This window comes from Callospermophilus lateralis, chromosome 11 (genome assembly GCF_048772815.1).
Source record: "Callospermophilus lateralis isolate mCalLat2 chromosome 11, mCalLat2.hap1, whole genome shotgun sequence".
NCBI lineage: Eukaryota > Metazoa > Chordata > Mammalia > Rodentia > Sciuridae > Callospermophilus > Callospermophilus lateralis.
In genome coordinates this window covers 16,416,239-16,442,385 of record NC_135315.1, presented here as the reverse complement: position 1 = coordinate 16,442,385, position 26,147 = coordinate 16,416,239, and the positions used below count along the sequence as shown (strand labels likewise).

Here is a 26,147-nt window from a genome sequence, read left to right as displayed (position 1 = left end):
AGTTTTTAAAATGGAGTTGCTTAGGCTGAAGCCTAAGGCCATCCTAACAGGAAGCTTAAGAAGTTTTCAGATTTGCTTTCCTCTAGCAGGCCAATGAGACACTGCCACTAAAGTCACCCTGCCCTCCCTGTTCCCACCATACTTAGGCTATGCTTAATGTTAGTGCCTCTGGGATGCTCTGTGTTGTGGCTGTGAATATCACTTGGATAATTGAAGAGGACACTTGCCACTTTGTTTTATTTATTTATTTTATATGGTGCTGAGGATGGAGCCCTTGTATTTTCATTTGCACAACGTAGGCATCAAGCCAGTTGTTCATTAAATCCTTTCCATCAGTTGTGATCAGACACTTGGGTCCATGTCTTAGCCACATCCCGTCACTTGTTATCCCTGTGACCTCATCAGCTGAGGATGGAGATGAGTTTCTCCTAAGTCTTTATTCTCTTTCTTCCTTATCAATAGCCTGTTTGGTAAAAACCTGTGAAATGGTTAAGGTATGTGCACTTGAGGTCTATGAACCTGGGTATTTGGGAAAGTTGGGAAGGATAGGGTAGGCTGGTTACTTCATTGAGCCAAATCAGGTACTAATGCCCTTATCTCTGTTGCAGGACCCAACATCTGCGCCACAAGAGGCGTGAGCTCCTGCCAGCAATGCCTGGCTGTGAGTCCTGTGTGTGCCTGGTGCTCTGATGAGGTGAGGAACAGATGCTGTACCTTGTTTTCCCTGACAAAGACACAGACTCCTTAGGTTATATCCTTTCTCCTAAATGCATAGCAAGACCCTTCTGAGCAAGACTGGGGTGAAGCCTTCCCACTGATGGATGTTGAAGAGCCGTTACAGGAACATGGCTGGGAGTGCCACCCAGAGTCTCCTGGGAAGCCCCCACCCAGCCAGTTCAGCTGAGCCTCTAGCTTGGCTGTAACCATTGCTACCCTTTACTACCTTTGCTTGCCTTTTGTTGGGGTGGCCCAGGAAAGAGGTGCCTCAAGTCCCAAAGGAGGGACAGAAGGGGTATAGATATGGAGGGGTAGCTGACTGTTTTCTTTCTTCTAGAACTTCAAAAAGGCAAATAGAAGAGGAATCTTGCTCATATGTGGGGCATTTGGTTAGAGGCTCTTTCCTCTTTTTCCCCCTCTCTGATGGCCTCTTTTTCTTCTTTCCCTCCTTTCTTCCCTCTCCTAGGTGTCAATGAGAGAAGGAGCTGGGCCCATTGGTGAGGATGGGAGGGTGATGGGAAAGGGTTAGCTGTGTCTATGAGGAGGGTTTGTTGTGTCTGGGGCCCTAGGGAATGAGTGTGTCGAGCAAATGCTATGTTTGTGGCTGGGTTGGGAATTTGGAGCAGGCGAGGCTGGGGGTGGGGAGAGGTAGACCTGGCTGGAGAGATTCCCAGCCATTACAGAGTCTGAGGCTGAGTCACTGGCCACTGGCAGGTGGTTACCTGAGCTCCTGGCCTGGCTGCTACTCAGCTACCAGAGGGAGGCATCCTCTGTCACTCAGCATGTCCCTGCCCTCTACAGTTTTAAGATCCCTCTAACTGGGCCTTTCATTCCCCCTGTCTGCTTCTCTTCCTGATTCACTGATTTTCCTAAAAAGGCAACCTCCTGTGCAGGCTGCGGGGGAGGGGAGCTGGGAGGCTGTGTTTATCCCCAAGAGGAGGCTGCCAGAGCGCAGAGGCCAGCTCAACATGCTGCTTTGGCCTCTGTGCCGTCAGGCACGGGAACTGCTTCCCGAGGCAGCTGCCCAACATCTGGGCCACATTGACTTCATTTAGTAAATGAAACATTCCCTGGGGCTGGGAGTGGGAGGTGTGTGGGGAGGGTGAGTCCTTCTCCTCCACCCCCTCAGGTGCCCCTCCCCTCTGGGCAGAACTGGCTGCTCAAGTGTTGAGGTGGCTTCTTCCCTTCTCATCTGCCCTCTCCTCCTTCCTCCGGTCACCATCATGAATGAAGCTTTTTAATAAGAAAGTGGGAGCTAATGCAGAGAGAGGCGTCTGGTTTGGGTTGGATGGCCTAAAACTGGTAGAGCAGAGAAGGAGCTGGGGTAGAAGCCCTAGTATCTCTCATTTCCTCCTCCTCCTTCCCTCCTTTTCAGTCCAACACAGAAGAAAAGGCAGGCAGCTCTGCCCCAGAAAGTCTAGGGGAAAAAAAGGAAACATTCTTGGAAAGTCTGTCCCGTACCCCTTTTCTCCCTATTTTTCACTCTTCTTGATCTTCCGGGGTTGAGGTCTGACCAGGTGCCGCCTTCTGAACATGTGACCAGATTTCAGAGATGCAAATATGGAATATTTATGGGTGACCATGGTGACCTCTGAGGCAGGCTGGGTGAAGTCAGGGGCAGGGGAAGGGGTGTGTGCAGGGTAGGATCAAAGTATGAGGTTGGGCCAGCCCAGGAATAGGAAATGGGAATAGCTAAGAATGGAGAAAACTAATGAGGATGGAATATAAATGGAAGCAGAGGAGCACAAAGCTTTAGTGAATGACTACAGCAAAGGGTGGAGGACCCCAGTGTGATGCAAAAATGTGTCAGCCAGGGAGGAAAGAGATGGGAATCCAAGACTGTAACCCTTTCCTGGGTCGTCCCCTGCACAGCCAAAGATGGGGCTGAGGGTGTAGCTTGGTGCTTCTGCGCCCCATGCCTTGACTGTTCCGGGCCATGCTGGCAGTGCCTGGAAAAACAACTGGTTGGGCTCTGCTTTCCCTTCGTCCTTAGAGGACAGCAGCTCTTGGGTGTGTAGCGAGTGCTTGGCTGGGTAATAGGAAAACATAGCCAACGTGCTTGAGAGTGGTGTTTTGGGCCCATCTGCATAGGGTGTGTTCTTGGAGGGTTGGGGTTGGGGTGGTGTGCTCTCCCTAGTGGTACATCTAGCAAAAGACCAGCTTCATGCAGAAATTCATCTTGTCATTTTGGTCCCAGTGGCACCATGCCGGGTGCCTACACCTTTCCAAACTCACCTGGTGGTGAAAATTGCCTGAGGTGTTTGTTAAAAATAAAGGTTTGCCGGATGGACCCTGGACCTATTGCATCAGAATGGGTTGTCATGGTAGCAAGTTGGACAAACATTGCTCATCAGACGAACTGATTGTTGATCAAGGAGAATGGAGGCAGAATTGAGGTTTCCAGTCAAATACAGAATACCCAATTAAATATGGATTAAACAGCAAATAATTGTTAGTATTAGTATGTCCCAAATATCTGCTAAATTTGGCAACCCTAAGGTGGAGGTGAAAGGAAAGCGAGAACCAGGAGATGGGCGAGTGACAAATGAAAGACAGAGACCAGGCAGAGATACCCACGAGAGTTATTTGTCAGTGTTGTCAAATAAAGGCCATCTCTCCATAGATGGAGAGAGGCAAAACAGGCTTGGGGTTTGGGGCTTTTATGGAGTAGGCTCAGGGATTAGAGCCAAGAGGTTAAGGGTAGAGTTGGTATGAGGGAGTGGTGAGTTTTCTCAGAAAGGCCCTTGGGCGGGAAAGCAAAATTTTTCTTAAAATGGCGGCTGTCACTTAAGATGGCCATCCATCTTAAAGCAAGGACTTTACAGGAGGAAATACTAGCGCTTGGTAGGTAGGCCTGAGTGCATGCTGGGAGGTGGACCAGCTCCCTCTTAATCTGACATCCAGGGGTGAAAGAAGAAGGTTAGGTTTGGGTCTAGAAAAATAGAAGACTCCAGTAGGACTTCCTTCTTATTTTCCTCTCTGCAGCTGTGGAAAGGCATGGGCCACTCTTTATGGTTCTTTTTAGTTACAAACACAATTTTGTTCTCACTTCTTTGCTGTTCTTTCTTTCTGCTTATTTTTAACCTGGAGGATAAATGTCCATCTTGAGAGTTTTGCTTCAACTTGTTATTATAAAAAACATCAACCATGACGGGATAAAATTAAGAGTTCTTTCCTTGTAAACAAGGAAGTATGAATACCCACAACTATAAAGTTCAATGTCTTCCTTCTCCTCTCCTTCTTTTTCTTCTCTCTGTACATCTCTGCATGTTCAAGTGATTTCTTGTTTTTGCCAGATGAACCAGTCAAGATGGCAATGTTAATTTATTTGGATTGGAGATGTTTTTGTAGTTCCCTGGAGTGAAGGAAAGTACTAGGGCATGTTGCCCCTTGCTTTTCTCTAAGGAGAATATGCAAAAACAGTAGTAGTTACAATGGAAATTGTAGAAAAGAGTCACCTTCTATTCAATTTTATTTGTTTAAACCATATCCAAAGGATTTGAGGGTATTTGACTTATACTGAGGTATTTGTATTCTGAAAGCCTTTCATGCTCACAAAATTATTTTATGCCCTGACCAAATCCTGTGTGATATACAGCATAATAATTATTCATGCTGTACTTTCCCAATTTCCAAAACAGGATTAATGGGGAATAGTACCAAAAGCATGTGTCACCTTCCCAGGAAAGGAAGGTGATTCACCAGCTTGCAGAGCACATGGGGCCACACCTCCCACCTCTGTGCTCAGCATCTTCCCTGGGTCCTGTCCATTTTTGCCCTTTTTGTATAAAATTCGGTTTCACTGGAAACTGCAACTTTCATATCTGCCTTCTCTCTAGTCTTCTCTCCAAGTAACCTGGAGACATCCCTTCTACCATCTCTGCCTGGATATTCAGGAAGGGAATGTTGCTCAAGGGTGTTGAGGTCACTGCTCTGGTGTCCTCCAGGGACAGGAGGCTCTCAGGGAGAGCTGGGTTGATGAGCAGGCCTCTGATGTCAAGGGACGGGAGGGTAGGAAACCATTTTTGTTTTTCTGTGTTTATTTTTCTAAGGAAATTCATACTAAATTTTAAGGACCTCAGCATGTCTTTGCACTTGAGATCCTCTTCTAATTAGGACCGCCATAGTAGAAAATGGGAGTAAGAGAACCTCCCTCAAGAACATTCTCTTCCTTCACTTGAAGCAGCTTGAAGACATTTGATGGCTTGCAGTTCTCATTCAGTTCTCTGCTCTCCCCACCCCCAGATCTCTCCTCCAGCATCTGCCTTGTCCTGGAAGGGATCAGCTTCCTTGGTATCTTGGTGATCCAATCATTGCCTTTTTGGGAAGGTTTTTCTCAGGGCTTTGTGGGGAGCTGCAATCAGAAATAAGGGTAGGGTGTTTTTTTTTTTTTGGTGTGTGTGTGTGTGTGTGTGTGTGTGTGTTTTGTTTTTGTAAGAAAGAGACTATTTCCTGAGAGAGAAGAGTTGGGAGAGAGGTTTTCACAGGTTTCACAGATGGGTTTTCAGCCCATCTGAGTGGTTGGGTTGGAGAGGTAGAGGGACAGGGACTTTGAGCATCGGGAGGTTTGGGCTGCTGACTCTTGAGTATGGTGGTTTTCTGAGGCTCAGGTCCACTCCTGGCATATGGCCACCAGATCACATGAGCAGACCAAGGAGGAAGGGCATTACCCATTCTTCCCTATATCTCACACATCCCTGTTTTGCATCCTGCTCCCTACCTGGGGCATTCTCTGGTGTGGGCTCCTCCTTTGACCATCTCTTCCACACCCCTACTGCTCTGCCTTGATCCCCATTCTATACAGAATTAAATAAAATTTGTTTTATGAAGATAACTAGACAATCTAGTTGGCAACTCAGTTGTGCCCCTTCCTAGCTCTGCAACTTTGGGCTTGTTACTTAGCCTCAGGTTTCTTACTTGTAAGATTGGGTTCCTCATTTGTGAAGCCTCCAAGTCGCAGGTTCCTCATTTGTAAAATTATATATAATAGTTCCAGCATTACAGAATCATCAGGGGGATTGCAATAATCTATGTAAAGTGCTCATCACAGTACCTGCGTAAGTGCTCAATAAATGTCAACTGCTTGGTCTCTAGACATTAGTAACTCCATTTTGGTTCTAGGACTCCATCTTAACCTGAAACTGAAACTTATAAGCTGCCAAGAAAAAGAAATTAAGATACCCTGTTCCCATAACCTTTCTCCCTTCCAAGGGTCCCTGAATAGAAAAATCTATTGTTACCCAACCACCTGCACCCAAGGGTCAATTCTAGCTTGCTCTTATTCCATGTTTAAAAAAGTTATATAAATCTCCATTCAAATGACTGGCTGCTGTGCCTTACAGAAGGGCAGCCTAGCAGATATTCTCCGTCAACAAACTGTTGCTTGAACTCAGAGCTGTGTCTCTTGTAGATATTAGTGCCAGCTACCTTAACATTAACGCTAGCTCTTCTGGGATATTGGTATGGGGTATCCACCTGATTTTTAGAAGTGGTTGTGAGGGGTAGGTAGGAGACCCAGAAGGCCTATACATTGTGAAATAGGTCCAGGTTGTTGGATTCTCGAAGAGAGAAGGGACATCAAGATTTTCATCCAGGAAGCAGGGTTTATTAGTGCTGGCACTGGCCCAGCAGATTTGAATCCAAAGTCTGAGCCCGGAATGCAACAGGACCTTATAGATCCTGTTAATTTTCCCTTTGCATGTTAGCCCCTTTGTCTCCCCTGAATGGTATTGTTCGTACTTTTGGATTGGGTGTTCTATACTATAGGGTTGCAACAGAGTTGCGACAGGAGTTGTGCAGGTGCACATGGATACTGATGGTGCCATGTTGCCTTCTGTCTTTTCCAGAAGGGCTATTATCACACAGCGATGGGTTTACTAGTTTTCTGGTAGATCCCTTTGAGCTGGCAAGGAGACTTCATGGACATATGCCCACACAGTGCTGGCTAAAGGGACTGAAAAATTGTCTACATTCTCTATTGCATAGGTGAGGAAACTGAGGCTCAAAGTGACTTATCTGAGGTCTCATGGTCAACTCGTGGTAGACCTAAGACGGAGCCTGCTTCCTGGTTTTTGGTGGTCTTTCTAGTATAGCGTGTCCTCCATTCAATACTTAGGCGTAAATGCACCCAGGGCCCCACAGGGCAATGAGATACAAATGTGGGTTTCTGGACTTTGTTTTTATCTATTGTTAAGAGTCAGCTGAGTTCCCATAGGGGTCACCTGTGGGGGAACTTGAGAACAGCTTCTTAGTTCTGCTAGTGCCATTTGCGCTAGGATGGGTCCATTTCTTGCTTGACCATGTGGCTTCCCTTGGAAGCATCAGGGATGTCTCCTATCTCCAATGACCCTCCTATTCACAGCAAGTGCACTGATTGGCTTTTCATTCTCCAGTGGTCTCAATAATCTCCCTGATCAGGAGGTTATGTGGCCCAGAGTTGCAAAGCTCTTTAGAGAAGTTCCCTGTTCCCTGGATTTCAGACGACTCAGAGGGTAAGAGCGAAATATTAGTTTTTTTGGCCATTTTAATTTAACTTTAAGTTTTGATCATAAACATCCAGCAGAGTCAGTTTCACCTTAAATTAAGAGTACTGGGCTTTAGCTGAAGTCTGGCCTACTTTGGAGTCATTCTGACATATAGTAAGATGGGAGGCAGAGCCTTATCTCAGGTAAGGCTAAGATTTATAAATCTTAGGTAAAGTGTTCTATTACTGAACTGATCTTTGTTTTTAAATATCATTTTATAAAGTTTACATATATTGTTGCTTGATGTCACATGAATACTAACTAATACAATATGATATTACATTTAAATTGTACCCAGTTTATAGAACTTTATATTAATCTTATTGATAACAGGTCCAGTTATAGAACATTAAGTGATATAAATAAATCTCCAATATGTTATTTTTATAAGCCTAAAATTACCATGCAACCTTTTGGAGAACACCAGCTTGATATAATTTTTTTTAAAGCTTCTATCTTAAAGACTTATATACCTGGAAAATATGAACACATTTAATAGACAAAGAAGAGTAATAATACCACAATTAGATTGATGTTTTATATTAATCAAGTTTAGCTCTTAAAGAAATAACATATTACAATATTGTAAAATAACAGTTGTTGTTTAATCATAGTTGTATACACAGACTTTCTTTAGCACTTACTTACACCTAGATAGCCAATGTACACAGACCTTCTTTATCACTTGCTTAAACCCTCTTATTTACTTAATAGACTCTCTTATCCAGAAACACATTTTCCTTCTATTAAATCCATACCTAGAACCTTCTAAAGAGTTCCCATCTGTTAACTCCTTCTTTATTTACATTTTGAAACAATCCTTGTAAATTTCTGAATTTAGGCAAATTATTCCATTTTAATAAAGAGATATTTTTTTATTTGCAGCACACAATTAATCACATCTGTTGACCATTTCATGAAAACATGAACAATGTTTAGGTATATAGAATCATACTGTTGTACTGATGGACAAGGCAAGGCATCTAAGATAGCACTGAAAATAGGGAAACAATTTTATTTGGTTGCAGCCAGATTCAGAGCGCACTGCTCCTGTTGTAATTAAATAATCCCCAGAACCACAAGTTTAGGTTGTTTCAGAATTTTGTACCCAACATGTAAGGGGAGGGGCTCAGAAGTTCAGAGTCTGCAGAAGTTCACAAAAAGCAGGTTTTTTTTTTTGTTGTTGTTGTTGTTCTGGGCAAGTTAACTTTTCAAGGACACTTGGGAGGGGGAGAGCTTTTTTTTCTCTTTCTTTTCTCCCCCTGCCAGCTGTTACCATGGAGCCCAGTTGGTAACTTCCTTATCTTAGAAATCTAGCCATCTCTGGGAAGCCCCAGCTCAAGGCCAGAGGTCTTGTTCACATATTTTGTGAAAAACTAGTAAGGGGGGTGTCTAGCTTTTGGAGTGCTGATTTTTTCAGCCAGTGACCAAGTAAAACAGGGCAATATGAAAAGAGAAAGTTTACCTACATTAAACTCTTTTGTAGAGATTTTTTTTTTTTTTTTTTTTTTTTTTTGCTGAAAGTCCTAAAATCAGCCATGGTGAAGATTCCTGGAGAAGGTCAGTTAAGACTTTTCTGTGGGCCTGGTATGGAGGGGAAGATGGGAAGGCAGCTCCGTGGATCTGAGAATGAGGAAGGAGTGATGTAAAAGAATAGGATTTTCCCTAGCAAGGAAAACTTGAGCAGTAGAACAGGATGGGAGTGAATATCCCCAAAAGCCTGTAAGGGACTTTAAATTCTTAGTAACCTGTTTTCAGTGATGACAAAGCAACTTTAAAGGCCATTTTATCCCAGATCTTGGATAGGGGGTCTGAGGGCCTCCTCAGTTCCTTTGAACTTTGGGTTAGCTGGTAAGAGGACCTGGTGGGACCCCGTGTGGGTGCTGACAGTAGAAGAGAGGAGTGAGGGGTGGAGGGATTCCTTCAGTAACTGCTACCTCAGTAAGGGGTCAATGGTCTGAGAACTGGCCGAGGTTTGGGTTTTTGATCTAGTAATTGGAGGGGAGAAATCAGGTTGCTGAGGTGGTGGGGGTGACCGCGGAGGGGCTGGGGCAGAAGGTTGAGGGTGAGGACCTTTTTGAGGCAGGTGATAGAGTGGAGGTTCCTCAGCAAGGTCAGAAGAAGTGGATGAGTCCAGAGGAGGAGAAGATTGGGGATCAGTGGTTGTGGGTGTTGGTTTGTAGGCTAGAAGAATTTGCAGAGGTTTGCAAGAGGTGCAGAGAGCAGGATTGGATCGGAGCAAGAAGAAAGCCTGGACATAAGCGATCTTTACCCATTTTTTGAATGCTCACAGCAATTGTAGAGATCCCTTAGAATGGAGGGATCCAGGGACCCAAAAGGGGGTCATCTGTTTTGGTTGTTTAAGGGATAAGTGGGCCAGGCCTGGGTGCTATATTTGATCAGTTTTTTGGGTTTGATGTCTGGTGTCAAGGAGAGGGTTTTGAGGTTATCCAAGAGGCATTGTAGGGGAGAGTCTACCGGCAGAGAGGACACATTACCCATGTCGCAAACGTAGTATAAAGAGGAGGGAAGAGGACGCAAAGTAGTATAGGGGAGAAGGAAGGAGGAAGGAGACGCAAACGTAGTATAAGGGAGAAGGAGGAAACTGATTTACTGGCAAAAGGGGCATTCCCACTAGCGCCAAAAATCAGGAGTACCTTAGTGGCAGGTTCGAGCTGCAGGGTTTGGTCGTCACCGAATCCTGACAGTTGAAGCTCTCATCCTGGACGGAGCCGGAGCCGTGGGAGACCTTGGCCAAGGCTTTTCGGGACCCCTCCTGGAGAGGCCGGAGACTCCCAGGGCCAGAAAGAGGGGAAAGAGAGAGATAGGGGAAGAGAGAGGAAGGGGAGGGTAAGCGTCACTCTAGCGGCCGAGTCTTGAAGGTGAGAGGACTAGGACTTTATGAGGGTCACCGAAACCATGAAGGTCTGGGTTGGGTGATGTTCAGTTCTCTGTGTCCCTGGAGGTTACAGAGTCCTTAGAGGAAGACCTACAAAACCTATGCTGGTAAACTACCAGCTGGGAAGGGAAGGGAATAAGTTTGAACCTAGGAGTCTATTCTGCCCAAGGAAGGAGTCCCTGAGGGCCACTGTGGCCTTGAAGGCTGTGGTGGGGTGTTTTCCTCCCCACAGGTGGGCAAAGAGGTTTGCTGGACAATCAACAGTCAAATCCTCCTGACACCACCATTGGGTTTAGGGCTCCAGGAAGGGGAAACTCACCAATTGAAGGCCGGTGGTGGAAGTAGTTCTGGCAATCGAGAAAATGGGTTCAGGTCGTCCGGTGAGTGGCACTTCAGAAGGAAGAGGGACCGAAAAGTGGGTTTTAGCCCTCTCCTGGGTTTCGGCACCAATGAAAGGAAAGTGACCACAACACTCAGAGCGACCAAGAGATCTTTTTGCAGCAGTGCAACAGAGGAGAAAAGAGAGAAAGAGAGAGAGAGAGAGAGAGAGAGAGAGAGAGAGAGAGAGAGAGAGGGAGAGAGGGAGAGGGAGAGGGAGAGGGAGAGGGAGAGAGTGGGGGAGGAGAGCATGCACTCAAGGGAGACAGAGAGATCAAGAGAAAGAGAGACAGAGCAAGAGAACAAGAGAGCAAGAGAGAGAGGGGCCCAGCAGGAGGGAGTTTTATAGCCCAAATCTAACGGGGCCTCTGGGTCTGCAAGCTGCCTTGTTGGCACAAGGGGGGGGTTGAGTGTTCAGCCTTGACGCAAACAGGTGATAAAGGACCAGACAGAGGGGGGTTTGAGTGCATGGGCCATCCTGCAGCTAACATTTGTTCAGCCTGCCCTGCAGATAACATAGTTCAGCCTGTTCTGCACCTAACATTCTTCCCACACTTACTGCATGCATTGTCTTATTTAGCCCCAGGTGACATTCCTTTGAGGAAGGAACTACTACTATTTTCATTATTTGTTCTTTTAAAAGTAATTTTTATTGTGGTAAAATGCACATAACAGGATTTATCATCTTAACCATTTCAAGTGTACAGTTCCATGGTATTACATACATTCACAATATTGTGAAATTGTCACCATCATCCATCTCCATAATTCTTTTTTTTAAAAAATATTTTTTTTGGTTGTAGTTGGACACAATACCTTTATTTTATTTATTTTTATGTGGTGCTGAGGATCGAACCCAGTGCTTTGCATGTGTTCGGCGAGCGCTCTACCCCAGAGCTACAACCCTAGCCCCTCCATAATTCATGATTAATTCATAATTAATTCATAATGTCATGAAAAAACAGAAACTCTGTACTCATCTAATAGCAACTTCCCATAGCCACCCCCACCCTAGCTCCTGGCAGCCACCATTCTACTCTCCAGGGTTTTGACTGCCCTATGTACTAAGGAAGGGCTATTTGTGTTACAGCTGAGGAAACTAGACTGGGAGAGTTTAGGTGACTCCCTCTAGTAACCAGTTAGTAAGTAGCAATGCTCAGCCAGCCTACTCCTGGGCTGTTGTCCTTTATGCTTCACCACTTCCCCACCTTTGTTGGTAGTCCTGGGTTGCATGTTGGGAACAGAGAGGGAACAGGACACACACAGCCCTGCTTTCACAGTCTCCCAACTTCCAAATGGTTTTGACCTTTATCTATAGAAAGAAATACATTTCATATTATTATTTGTTATAGTTGTTATAGCTCATTTCCTAAGAAGTAAAAGTTTCATGAAATAACACTTAACTTTTACAATTTATATACTTTTGTTTTTCTTATTTTATTCTATTGCATCTTATTTAATGAGATGATGATTGAGATCCACTTACTACATTGATTTTGAGACCCACAAATGAGTTGTATTTTATAGTCAGGAAAATGCTGGTCCAAAGTCATCTGTAGGCTTGCTTCTTGGCTACCAATCCATGAAAAGCCCTTCTGATGTCTCAGTTTCCCTTCTGATTATCCTAGGAAGGACCATACCAGTTCATTTATGCTGATTTAGGTCCTAGGGACTATCCCAGGAAAGACCTTGCTGGTTCATTTATGCTGTTTTAGCTCCAAAGTATGGGATAAGGTCTAAGTCATCATAGCTCTGATTTATAGGGCTTCCTCTTGGGCTTCTATCTTACAGAACCTGCCTCTGGGCTCACCCCGCTGTAACCTGAAGGAGAATCTGCTGAAGGATAACTGTTACCCCGAGTCCATCGAGTTTCCTGTCAGTGAGGCCCAAGTCCTGGAGGCCAGACCTCTCAGTGACAAGGGTTCCGGAGATGGCTCCCAGGTTACTCAAGTCAGTCCCCAGAGGATTGCCCTCCGGCTACGGCCAGGTAGGCATGGGGCTTATTTTTGAGAAGAAACCTGGGACAGGTGGGCATAAGGCATGAGGTGGAAATCTGAGCAGGAAATCTTGGGGGAGTATCTCAGAATGGGGTGGGAAGAGAAGCATGTGAGGGAAAATCTAGGTAGGAGAATGGAAGAAAATGGGAAGTATTAGGGTTTTAGTCAGTAGATCTGAGTTTGAATCTCAACTCTACCACATATTAGGTACTTAGCCTTGAGCAAGTTACTTAACTTTTCTGACATATCAGGTGTTCAAAAAGCATTTGTTCTCCCCGTGCCCATTTTACATAGCGTGTCGCTCCCTGCTGAGGTGTGACTGAGATGAAGGATGAGAAAGCAATTTGTGAGGCCCTTTTCCATGGGGACAGAGATGAGGAAGGGGGCAGACAAAGTAGGGACAAAAGACCTTCAGAAGGAAGGAGGATGAGGCTAAGAGATAGGCTTTTTGAAAGCACTGACTTTGACTTTCTGATTAAATTAATAAGAATTTAAGAGAGGGCTAGGGTTGAGGCTCAATGGTAGAGCACTTGCCTAGCATGTGTGAGGCACTGGGTTCGATTCTCAGCATCACATATAAAATAAAATAAATAAAGGCCCATCAGCAACTAAAAAAAATCTATCTATCTATATCTATGTCTATGTCTATATCTGTCTATCTATCTATCTATCTATATATATATATATATAAAGAATTTAAGAGAGACTTACTATGTGCTAGGCATGTGTCAGGTGCTATGGATTCAGAGACGAGTAGGACAAAGTTCCTGTCTTTTACATACTCTGGAGTGTGGTAGTTACCCAAACTCCTGTGACTCAGGATGATAGACTCTTGGAATCCAAAGGATTAGACAGATGAGAATTTTAAGAGGGTGAAAAATCATACACTTAAAAACAGGAGGGTCAAGAGTTTGAACAAGGAACATAATTGTAAAGCAAGAGAGAAGGAACCAGGGCTTTCAAGTTTGGTTGATGAAGCAGTTACTTTTTCCCAACGGTGGCTTAATTACTTATTCAATCTTGGAGGAAGAAAAGGAGATAAACTAATATCTTTATGGCTTCCAGATGACTCGAAGAATTTCTCCATCCAAGTGCGGCAGGTGGAGGATTACCCTGTAGACATCTACTACCTAATGGACCTGTCTTACTCCATGAAAGATGATCTGTGGAGTATCCAGAACCTGGGTACCAAGCTGGCCTCCCAAATGCGCAAGCTCACCAGTAACCTGCGGATTGGTTTCGGGGCCTTTGTGGACAAGCCTGTGTCACCATACATGTATATCTCCCCACCAGAAGCCCTCAAAAACCCCTGTTATGAGTAAGTCTCTCCTCCAGAAACCAGGGAAGCACCCTCCCCCTTTGTCCCAAGCAGGTCCAAGTCCTGGTTCCCATTTCTAGCTCTAGGGTTGCTTTGTCGGCTGCCTTCTGGTCAACCCATAACTCCTTTCTACTTTAGTTTTCCCATCTGACACACGGGTTAGCCTGTGGATCTGGAGTATTGTGCCAATAGAGTCCAAGGCTAGTTGGGGACCTAGAAAGAAAATTCATCAACTTCTTGGTCCTTGTCACAAATACATAGGAGGAAAGAGAGAATGGGAAAGCAGTGAGGTCCAAAGCAGAGGGAAATTCGTGGATAAGTAAGCAGAGGAGTTATGCTTTCCGAAGGCTTGCTTTTATTGTTGTCATCGAGGGCATGGATTCTATAGGGTTAAAATGCAAGAAATTAAATCCTAGAGATATTGAACCCTTTAGTAAGGTATAAATTGATGAATAGGGTGTTTTGTGGTGGTGGGGATTGAATCTAAGGTCTTGTACATGCTAGGCAAGCACTCTACCACTGAGCACCCCATCCCTGGTTTCACACTTGAATTTATGGCGGAATAACTTATTTAATTGGTGAATACTATGCAAATCCATGTATTATGGTAATTAAAAATGATGGTTACTCTGTGCCTGGCAAGGTGTGAATTTGCTTTTTAGTTTTCAAAGTTTTATAATAAAGTTTCCCCACCCCTACCCCATACTAAGGATTGAACCCAGGGGCACTGAGCCACACATCCATCCCTTTTTATTTTATATTTTGAGCCGGGGTCTTGCTTAGTTGTTCAGGGCCTCCCTAAGTTGCTGAGGCTGACTTTGAACCTGCAATCCTCCTGCCTCAGCCTCCTGAGCTGATAAGATTACAGGCATGTGCCACTGTGCTAGACTGTTATCACTTTTAACCTTCTGTCTGGGTTGTACTTTTTACAGGAAAGACATCATCTATTAATTAAACAAGCAAACTATTAGTCTGGGGACAGCACTGTTCCTGTCTGGACATGATATATCAACTTATTGATATTTTAGGGACTTTCTTTTGTGATGGATTTTGCTGTAGTGTTACTATAGAGAAGTATTCATTATAAGGTCACAGCAACAACAACTCAAGCCTTTCTCTGGCCTAAATTCTTACTTGCTTACTCCTCACAACAGCTCTTATGAGATACGTGCTATCATGTCCCTGGTTTCCTGGGTTAGGATTAGAGGGGTATGTTGAAGTTCGCATGGCTAGTAAGTGGAGGAGCTGGGATTTGAACTCAGGCAGTCTGGTTTCACAGCTCACTCTCTTTTCTGCGAGGCTAGCTGAAGATGAGGTTGAGATGAGAGAGTTGGCGTCTGATCTGTCTGGGCAATTGTGATTATGTGGAACTGGCCTGGGCATACCACAGTCCATATTTGTCTGATTCTCTTTCCCTTCCAATTTCTTGCTGCCTTTTTCCTTCAGGGTATCTGCTTACATTATCTCTTGTTCCTTCCCAGTATGAAGAATGCCTGTTTGCCTATGTTTGGCTACAAACACGTGTTGACACTAACAGACCAGGTAACCCGCTTCAATGAGGAAGTGAAGAAACAGAGTGTGTCACGGAACCGAGATGCCCCAGAGGGTGGCTTTGATGCCATCATGCAGGCTACAGTTTGTGATGTAAGTTTGGAGGGCTTGGATGCCAAGCGTGGTTGGCACAGATCAAAGTGGGGAAGTGGCTCACCCTGGGGATTTCTGGTGCAATCTGAGATAAGAACTAGGCTGAACTTTGCACAGTATGAGTAATAAGTTGCTCCTGGTATGCAGTTCCTGCTTATATCTACTCCTTGACCAGAAGAGAGAACTCTTTGAACCTCACTGGTCCCAGATGTTTTCCGGGGAGAACATCTTACCTTCTCTGGTATTCTTTCAAAATCAAGGCTGAGTTAACTTAACCTCAGCAATGTGGGTAGATGTTCAGATGGAATTTCTTCTAGCCCAGCCCAGTTGTACGTGGGTAACATGACTATCAGTGGAAGAGTTTTGTTTGGAGTTGAAGAGGGAGTCATTTGGCTGTTTGAATTAATCAGTTATGAAATTATTTATTTTCCTAAGAAATTTCTGAATTAGGAAGCTCTAACTTGGATTCCAAGGGATAGGGCTGAGGTCCTTCTCCAAGATGACTTGTCCAGCCCTTCAGGTAGGGAGGTCCTTAGATCTTTGTTCTCTATCAATGATATGGCTGAAGTTGCTTTGCTCTTTTATCTGGTTTTTTTTTTTTAACAGGAAAAAATTGGCTGGAGGAATGATGCATCCCACTTGCTGGTTTTTACCACTGATGCCAAGACCCACATAGCACTGGATGGAAGGCTGGCAGGCATCGTCCAGCCCAATGATGGGCAGTGTCATGTTGGCACTGACAACCATTACTCTGCCTCCACTACCATGGTGAGATCCCTGGCACCACCCATGGCCCCTATCTATTATGGCTGCCCTAACCCATGCAAAGTCCTTGTGTGAATAGGAAAATGACAGCCCTTCTTCTGGGCAGTGAGCAGTTCCCCAGCTTCTGCCTCCTGTCAGCTGGACATCCCCCTCCAGAGTACAGCTTGCGCAACCATTACAGAGCCTTGACTGCGTCAGTGTTCCCGCTGTTTCCCCTGTCATCAGCACCAGCGGCAGCACCATGGTATCCAGAATGTGTCCAAAGGACTCTCACAGGCCTAGCTAGAAAACAGGTCTTCCCCTCTTGCTCTGGGCAGATGAGCCCCCATTTTGGACACCATGTTCACTTGGGGTTATTGGGAGAAGACAGAAGAAAAAAAGACAAAAATCATCAAAAAAACCGAGAGCCAGTCCTATAAGGAAACATTAAAGGGCTTAAAGTCATTAGCTTGAAGAAAAGAAGGGCTGTGGATGACTGAGCTGATATGCAAGAAGTCTTCTTATACGTTTTTTTTAATGTTTTAGTAATTAACTATGCACAATTCATTAAATAAGAGGAAACGTGTTAAATTGAAACAGGAGAAATCATTGTAAGCCATAAGATAAATATGCTGATGCTCAGAATCCTGATACTTCTTCATCTCTAAATTTATTAATGAGCAACTGTCTTATCAGGTAGCTTACAGGTATACCCCTGTGTAAAGGCAGGAGACCGAACAGGATGATCTCATGAGCTCCCTACAGGGTGTAGGATCCCATGGATATGTTCACACTTCACCCCCTCACCAGTGTGGCTGGAGTTCCTTGGTGTCAGCCATATCCAAGTCAAGTACACTAGGCAATGGGCAAGTCAGCAATCTTTGACACTACTCTATGCGGGGAACTGGACCAGGAGCTGAGGGACATAAAAACTATCCCAAGATCCTACTTTTGGGAGTTTTTGGTTTAGTTGAAAGGCAAGGACATATATATTTATTAATAACACAAAATGCATGATGAATGCAAAATGGGTGGTGTAGTCAATAAAGGCTACCAGTATCCAAAGGAAAAACAGCTCATCAAGAGCTGGGATGGTCAAGGAAGGCCTCCTGGAGAAGGTGGGCCTCGAGCTAGTTCCTAAGGAAGGAGGTGGGTTACTAAAAAGAAGGCCATTCCAGGTGTAAGGAAGCGTGGCCCAGGTCAAGCCTGGAAGTGGATTGGAGGTGAGCAATGTTTGGAAAGAAAGGCTGAAACCACATGGTGGAGGATCATGAGAGCCAGGTGAAGGTGTTGGTCCATTGCTTCAAAATGAGGTCTAACCCAGGGCTGGCCCCAGGGAGCTAGTTTGTGGTTTTACTGCATTAAGTTTGAGTCAGAAGAAAAGAGATGCTTAGTTTTGCTGTCACCATTATTTAACTCCAGAGCTCACAGCTAGGTTTGTGCTGCTATTTTATCCTTCTTGCTTATATATTAGTAAATCATAAAGCAAAGAGGTTTATTTGGGCTCGTGGTTCTGGAGGTGCCATGTCTGGTTATGGTCTTCCTGCTGGCAGAGTCCCGAGGTGGTTCAGAGTCATATCAAGGGTCAGGGAGCACATGTATGTATGTGTCTCTTCTAGTCTTTCTCTTCTTATAAAGCCACCAGGATTTAATCATGGGGGGACTCCACCCTAATGACCTTATTTAATCCTCTTTATCTCCCAAAGGCTCTTATCTACTTCTAAACACCACAGTTGGATTAAGTTTCCACCTTATTAATACCTCACGATGGAATCAAATTTCAACACATGAAATCTTGAGGGACATACTCAAACCATATCCAAACACAGTAGCATCTCATTTTGCCCGTGGAGTAAAAAAGTCTTGGTCACAGCCTCAGTCAGCCAAGTTCAAAGGCATAGAATCCATTGAGTATGTGAGACATCTTCATTAACCTCCATGTCCTCCCCCTTTCCAGGATTATCCCTCTCTAGGGCTGATGACTGAGAAATTATCTGAGAAAAACATCAATTTGATCTTTGCAGTGACTGAAAATGTAGTCAATCTCTACCAGGTAACTGTGCCTCTGGGGCTCTGTGGGTGGACCCTGTGATGGACGGACCTGTTATTGGGAGCTAGCCTATGGGACCCAATAAGGAAAGATCTTTCTTCAAACCACTTCTCAGAAGCTTAAGATTCCTCTCTGTGGCCTTTCCCCTCCAACCTCCAACCTATTAGGATGTTTTAAAGTTTGCCCTGATGGAGGGGAGGCAATTCAATGAGGTGAGGGGTAGGAGGATTTCCTATAATTTTGCTCAGGCCTTAAAAATTGGTAGATATATTCCTGGAAGTGACAGAAATATAAGTGACTGAAATATCCTATACTTTTCTTCAATTTTCATTTCAAGAATCAGTCTTATTTGGGGGGTGGTGCTTTAGGAGATCCCTCCTTTCCTTCAGTAAACTCTGGATATCTTTACCTTTCTTTCTAGAACTATAGTGAGCTCATCCCAGGGACCACAGTGGGGGTTCTGTCCACTGATTCCAGCAATGTCCTCCAGCTCATTGTGGATGCTTATGGGGTAAGTGCCTTGTGCTGGGAATGACCTGGTACTTGGCCTCTTGATTTGGCTTGCTATACAGCAGGACTCAGATTTGGGAATCCTGGTTGCCAGTCCACCCTGAAGCCGTACTGACTTCCTCTTGTGCCCCCAGAGGCCAGGGGATGACCAACCCTGGGAGGGATGCAGCCTCTGAGAGAGGCAGGGAGGAGTGGGGACAATGAGTAGAGAGCTAAAAGAAGGTGGAAGTGAGGGGGACTAGATGGAGAAGCAATTGTGGGGTGCTGACTGGGGCACAGCTTAGGTCCAACAACAGAGAAAAGAGGAATCTGAAACATGGGCAGGGTAAGAGTGACAAAAAAAATCAGATAGAGGCTGGGCACAGTGGCACATGGCTATAATTCCAGATATTTGGGAGGCCCAGGCAATTTGGGGTCAGCCTGGACAACTTAGGGAGACTCTATCTCAATTAAAATAAAAAAATGACTGGGGGTAAAGCTTCGTGTTAGAGCACTTGCCTAGCGGGTGCAAGACCTTGGATTCAATCTCCAGTAATGGAAAACAAAATTAGGTAGAAAAGTGCTACTACCCAAGGTGACCCATTTAGACATTTCTCTATTGTATGCCTTTGAGGCCTGCAGAAGGGTGTGGCTGGCTTAGATTTTACCCAGACTCATCTGGACACAAGTGGGGACAGAAAGAGGGAGGAGATTCCTGGGCAGGAAATAGAGCAGTAAATTGGCTCCCAGGATGCTCCAGTAGCTGCCACGCTAACCTCAGCACCTGGCACTGCCAGGGTAAGTTCAAGGTCACCCAGTAAATTTTGCTTGGGATGAAATTGACTCTTGCCCATTTCCTTTCAGCGCATTTCTTTTGTTCTTTTCTGCTCAGAAAATCCGCTCTAAAGTAGAGCTGGAAGTGCGTGACCTCCCTGAGGAGTTGTCTCTGTCCTTCAATGCCACCTGCCTCAACAATGAGGTCATCCCAGGCCTCAAGTCTTGTGTGGGACTCAAGATTGGAGATACGGTGAGGTGGGCTGGGCAAGGCTGAAGATGCCGCTCTGACCCTGGCCTGTGCCCTGGAGTGTCTGTGGGCATCCTAGCCCCTTCCCTTCTGGTACCTTCTTCCTGAAGGTTATTACAAATGAGATGTGCTGGAGCTGCTAAGCTTTTCCTCTGAAGTTTCTGTCGCCTAAGCTTTCTTTATCTGCTAAGTGAACTTCCCTGCCAGGGTTTCCAAGAACTTCCATTTTGGTTACATCCGTCTGTATATGCACATTTGATTGCAAATCAAAAATATTTCTTTACCTTCAAACCCTATCCAGCTTCCAGATTCCTCCAAGGTAATGCCTTTCTTTTCTCTACAATGTAAAATGACAATATCGTCTATGAATTTTTATGTGCCTAACTATGTGCCAGGCATTGTTCTAGCTGCTGAAGATTTAACAGCAAATGGAACAGGAAAAATTCCTGCCCTCATGGAATTTGAGGATGCAGATGTTCGTTCTGCCCCTCCATATTTTTCCTTATTGGTTGGTTCTCCTTTGCTTCTGTCCAAGGGGAGGGGAAGAAGGAAGAGAAGGAAATAGATCTTCTGATCTACCCATCTTTCTATAGATCTATATATTGATCTTTCTATCTTTGGGTTTTCTGGGCACATGTGCATATACCCCATATAAGAAATTTTGGCCAGATATGAAATATTATATGAAAATTGAACAGTAGATCTTCAGCTTATGATTGACTACTCTGTGACACTGTGTGCTGCACAATTGTGCTTTGTGTGCCTTACTGATATTATGTGACTGTGTGTTTAGCCAGATATGTCACAATGGCACAACTACCCTGTGTTCTTGGTTTTGCTTTGTGGACGTTGGTGGTGGGAAGGCTGAGGAACTCCAGATCACAGGAGGATTAGACACCTAATCTGGGTACTCCTTGGCAGGACACACACACACACACACACACACACACACACACACTTCTTCTTTTCCGGGGCTTGAGTGTTAACTGGGATACTTATATCTGAATCCGGTCTGGCTTTCCATCCAGGTGAGCTTCAGCATTGAGGCCAAGGTTCGAGGCTGCCCCCAGGAGAAGGAGAAGTCCTTCACCATCAAACCTGTGGGCTTCAAGGACAGCCTCACCGTCCAGGTCACCTTTGATTGCGACTGCACCTGCCAGGCCCAAGCGGAGCCTTACAGCCGCCGCTGCAACAATGGCAATGGGACCTTCGAGTGCGGGGTGTGCCGCTGTGGGCCTGGTTGGCTGGGGTCCCATTGCGAGTGCTCGGAAGAGGACTACCGCCCTTCTCAGCAGGATGAGTGCAGTCCCAAGGAGGGACAGCCCATCTGCAGCCAGAGGGGCGAGTGCCTCTGTGGCCAGTGTGTCTGTCACAGCAGTGACTTTGGCAAGATCACCGGCAAGTACTGCGAATGCGATGATTTCTCCTGTGTCCGCTACAAGGGGGAGATGTGCTCAGGTGAGTTGAAGGCCGGCTCCGCAACGTGCCCACGTGGCAGCGTGGCCAAACTTGCACACGTGCTGGTGGCTCCTGAAACAGGCGAGGGCGGGCAGAGCCGCGCAGATGGTGGTCTTCCACCCCAATGGCCAAAGAACCCAGGAGGAAGAGAGGCAAATTGATCTTTCCCTTCATTGTAGAATACAAGAAATCCAAACCATCCTCTGCTTCCAGGGTTTCTCTCCTTCCTGGAATAGGGTAGGAAAGTGGAGGAACTTCAAGGTAAAGATATATATATTTCTGTTCTTTTTTTCCTCTGCCTACTCTGGCAATTTTAAGGTCCTAATGTTTTTGCGGATAAGGATTAACACCTTTTCTCTGCCCGCCCCCCTCCCCCCAATCACGGAGTGATGATAATTAAATTTTTAGTATTTCAAGAGACTTGGAAAATAGTAATGTATATGCAAGATATTGTAGCATATTTAATGAATGAATATACTTAGGACAATATCTGGAAGATAGTATGCTCTTTCTTGTTAAATATTAGACCAGTTTTGTTACCAGTGTTGTTGCTTTTGTTTTTGTTTCTTTACTATTACTTTAAAAAAATTTTTTTTAGTTGTTGATAGACCTTTATTTTATTCATTTATATGTGTTGCTGAGAATCGAAGTGCCTCACACATGCCAGGCAAGTGCGCTACCCTGAGCCCCAGCCCCAGCCCCAGCCCTTTACTATTTTTTTTTTTGATGCCAGATCTACACTGTTCAGTATGGTAGCCACTAGTACACTAGGCCATTTAAATTAACTGAGTCTGAAAATATATTTAGTTCTTTTGTCAGTAGGCTAGTGGTGATTGTATTTGACTCCATAGATATAAAACATTTCAACAGGGCAGAAAGTTCTACTGGATAGGGTCACTATAGGAGAGTTCCTGGGTACAAATATGGGGTTTATCATTTTGAGTCCTTCTACCTGCTGAGTGCTGAAGTGTCCTCACTACAAAATTCATTAAAATCTTGAGGCCTATGAATAATCTCAAACTGTTTCTCCTTGCCTTAAAGACCACTCCTGGGGTACTTGTCCAGCTAGAAGTTAAACTTTATCTGTAGATATGCTGACAACACTTTTAGACGGCAAATGAGCAGTCTGAATTTTTCCTTGAGCTCTGGAGATGGATTTTTATCTTGATTTAATCCTTTTTTGCAATGGACAAACTGCAGACATTTTCAAATTGACCCGAACGAGTTTATGGGTATGTTTTTATGGCCAGTTGAACATAGGGCTTATAGTTGCTTCCTGTGATGATCCATGACCCAGACCGGCTTCATCTGCATTGGAGTTTAACCAGCTGAACTAATTGACACAGATGCTCAATTTAACATTAACATTGGCCCTTAAAAAAGCCTGATTAAAAAGAATAATCTGTGCCATTCTTCACATGCCCTAGAAACATAAAAAAGACTCCTTTTCTTTTTTACTTATCTATTGGTTCTTTTTAGTTATATATCACATTAGGTTTCATTTTGGCATAATTATAAAAGCATGGATTATAATTTGCCCTAATTTAGTCCCCCTTTCTCCCCTCCTTTTCCCATTGTTTTTCCTCTATTGTACTGACTCTTCTGCTATTTAACTATAGTTTATTTTTTTAAATTAGTGCCTTGTGGAGATACATAATGGTGAGTTTCACTGAGGTATATTCATATATGTACATAGGAAATTTAGGTTGGATTCATTCTCCTGTTCTTTGCTCATCCTATCCCTTCTCCCTCTGTCCAATCTCCTTCCTCTACTCCACTGATCTTTCTTCTATTTTGATGGAACCCTTTCCTTTTCTTTTTGCCTCCCCCCCACTCCCTGCTTATTTTGGAACAGCTTCTGCATATCAGAGAAAACATTTCACTTTTGGCTTTCTGGATCTGGCTTATTTCACTTAGCACAGTGTTCTTCAGGTCTGTCCATTTTCCAGGAAATGCTATAAGTTCATTCTTCTTTATGACTGAGTAATACTCCATTTTGTATGTACACCACGTCTCTTTAAAATCCATTCATCTGTTGACTATTGACGGGTACCTAGGTTGGTTCTATAGCTTAGCTATTGTGAATTGTGCTGCTATAAACATTGATATGGCTGCATCCCTATAATGTGCTAATTTTAGATCTTTTAGGCATATACCAAGGAGTGGGATAGCTGGTCATATGGTGGTTCCATTCCTAGTTTTTTGAGGTATCTCCATATGCTTTCCAGAGTGGTTGCACTAATATGCAGTCTTATCAACAGTATATGAATATTCCTTTTCCCCTTACATCCTTACCAACATGGTATTATTTGTATTCTTGATAACTGTCTTTCTGACTAAAGTTGAAACAATTTTTCCCCTATTTATGGCAATAAAATCTGAGAGAGGGCTTGGAGGAAAATGATACCAACATTAGTGCTGCAGTCTGGCTGGGCACAATTCAGGAGCCACTTGTCAAAAGAAACGAACTTTATTTTTAGAACCACACACGCCAAACAAAACAGCTCCTCAGGAAAAACCCTCAGAGCCCAACTGCCACCACCGGCTTCCCACAAGCCTCTCTCACAACCAACAGCCTCTCCACCTCCCACAATCCTCCTGCTCTTGAGGTCGATTGGCTGGGTCGTGTGGGCGGAGCCAAAAAAGTCCCCCAATGAGCAGCTCCGTGGCCTGAAAGGGCAGGGAAACAGCCCAATGAGCATCACCGCAGAGGAGCCAATCAGCTAGATGTTGCTGGGGCCGCTGTGAGCCAATCATCAGCTGGCAGTCTGAAAGTTTGCTGGGGCCCCTTCGGCTGTGGCTCTCAACAATTAGAGAGATTGGGGGGCCTGTGGAGAGAGAGATCAGGTACACAAAATGAAAACACATATGGCAATATTTTTGGGGGGGTACCAGGAATTGAACTCAGAAGAACTTGGCCACTGAGCCACATCCCCAGCCCTATTTTGTATTTTATTTAGAGACAGGGTCTCACTGAATTGCTTAGCACCTCACTTTTGCTGAGGTTGCTTTGAACTCATGGTCCTCCTGTCTCAGCCTCCCAAGACACTGGGATTATAGGCGTGCACCATCGCACCTGCCATAATGGCAATTTAACTAGGGGGTGAGGCAAGAACTTCAGCTCATTTTACTATTTAATAGTACGTACATCATTTTTAAAGTACCAAAGGAAATGGACAAGTTTGGGGTGGGAGATCCAAGGGGAGAAGGTTGGAACTGAGAGCCGGGGGTTTGCTGCAGGAGAGGCCTGCAGAGGGCCTGCTAGGGGCACGCCCGCTACTCTTCTGGGTCCTGGTCTGGTGTGAGGCGCTGTGAGAGGGATTCCTGTCAGAGTGTGTTTCCTTTGGCTGATGGCCCCACTGAAGCCACAAAAGAAAGCTGCCTGGGTCAGAAGCCCTGGTTCCTGCCAATGTGGATGCAAGAACAGCTTGTCCTACGTGCACTGTGGTCTGATCCGTCAGGGAACCCCAGGCGGCCTCAGCAGCCTCCCTCTACCACTTCGTGCCAGGGTGTCAGGTGCCTGGCCAGCCTCACATCTGGACCCTGCCGTGTTGTCATCACATCCTTAGTGACAGGACTCAGAGGCACATGTCCATCCTGCACCTGCTCTGTGTCTCAGCACTTGGTCCACACGGGTGAATAGGGGTCATGCATGATTCCTGACCTCTCAGAGCTATACTCCAGCTTGTCCTTGTCCCTTACCTGAGCTGTTGGCTCTGTGGCCTGTTCTTTGCTGCAAGCAGGGGCTCATGAGGCAGGACTCATGTGACCTGGCCATTTTCCTAGTGCCTGGCCACTGATCATGGCAGCTGGTTTTCTGGCCTGCTCCCTCCCTACCATAGAAATGGTCTGTGGAGTTGCCCACTTTTAGCACCTCTGCCTTACGTACGCATCGGGGAGTGCATCCTTTCCCTCAAGGTTCTTTTTTTTTTTTTTTTTTTTGGCGCTGGGGATTGAACCCAGAGCCTCACACATGCCAGGCAAATACCCACTGAGTCATAGCCCAAGACCTCAAGGTTCTTTTCTATTTCCTACATTATGAGCACGGATCTATCAGGCACCCTCTATGAGCAGGTTTTGTGCTGCCTTGGTGCAGGGTAGAGAGGTGTTAATAAGAGCTTTGTGCTTGATTAACTTATCGAAGCATAGTTCACAGCATGAGGCAGAATCTGGCAGAGTCAGTTGTCCTGGGGGAGTCTTACAGGAATCTACCCCTATAGGACTCTACCCTGGGGAGACTCCCTGTGGATAGGGGAGGCCTGGGCAGTTTCATGGAGGAGGTGGGACGTGTGCTAAGTCTCAAAGGAAAGTTGGGTCATACCGGAGTGGAACAATGAGTCAGCCGGAAGTCCAGCTACGCAGGGAGAGTGATCACATTCCCTCTGACCTGAGACACTTGCTCCTTCCCGCTCCCCTGCTCTCTTCCTTCTTCCCTACCTCCCTCTCTTCCACTCATTTCTCATCTGTCTCCCTCCTCTGACTTTCCTGTGAACCCCGGCTAGCCCGTCTGTTGGAGGTTTGCCAATCCTGTGACATTACCACACTGTGGTTGCCTGTTAAGGGCTGACTCTGCCAGGGCTTGGGGTCAGCCCGCTGGCTCTGACTGCCCACTTCCACTCCCGGCCTCACTCCCTGGCTGGCCCTGCACATCATCTTGTCAAAGATCACTTTGTTTTGCCTCACAAAGGAAGCACTGTGGGACCAGGGTTTCTGAGGAGGCCGAGGCCTCTGAGTACGGCCAAGCCACTGTGGTGTCGGTCTTTCCCCAGTCCAGGAGCCCTGGCCAAAAGCAAGGCATAGTGGACGCTATGGGGCCCTGCTCTGCTGGCTCTCACACTCCTCCCCCAGCGGCTGTGAGGTAGCTGCTGTGATGATAGCCGACAGCTGTCCTTTCTCCATAGCCTT

The 26,147-nt window shown here is 45.3% G+C and overlaps 1 protein-coding gene across 1 annotated transcript in view; it reads left to right on the top strand.

The window, feature by feature from the left end:
* The window catches only part of Itgb3 (integrin subunit beta 3), a 60,576-nt gene that overhangs the window by 18,423 nt on the left and 16,006 nt on the right, over positions 1–26,147 (top strand). The window contains exons 2-10 of the mRNA XM_076869925.2: positions 609–694; positions 12,310–12,505; positions 13,581–13,833; positions 15,315–15,477; positions 16,084–16,245; positions 18,179–18,274; positions 18,693–18,782; positions 19,653–19,792; positions 20,818–21,242. Of these exons, the coding sequence (XP_076726040.2) occupies positions 609–694; positions 12,310–12,505; positions 13,581–13,833; positions 15,315–15,477; positions 16,084–16,245; positions 18,179–18,274; positions 18,693–18,782; positions 19,653–19,792; positions 20,818–21,242 (1,611 nt within the window). The remainder of the gene's footprint in view (positions 1–608; positions 695–12,309; positions 12,506–13,580; positions 13,834–15,314; positions 15,478–16,083; positions 16,246–18,178; positions 18,275–18,692; positions 18,783–19,652; positions 19,793–20,817; positions 21,243–26,147) is intronic.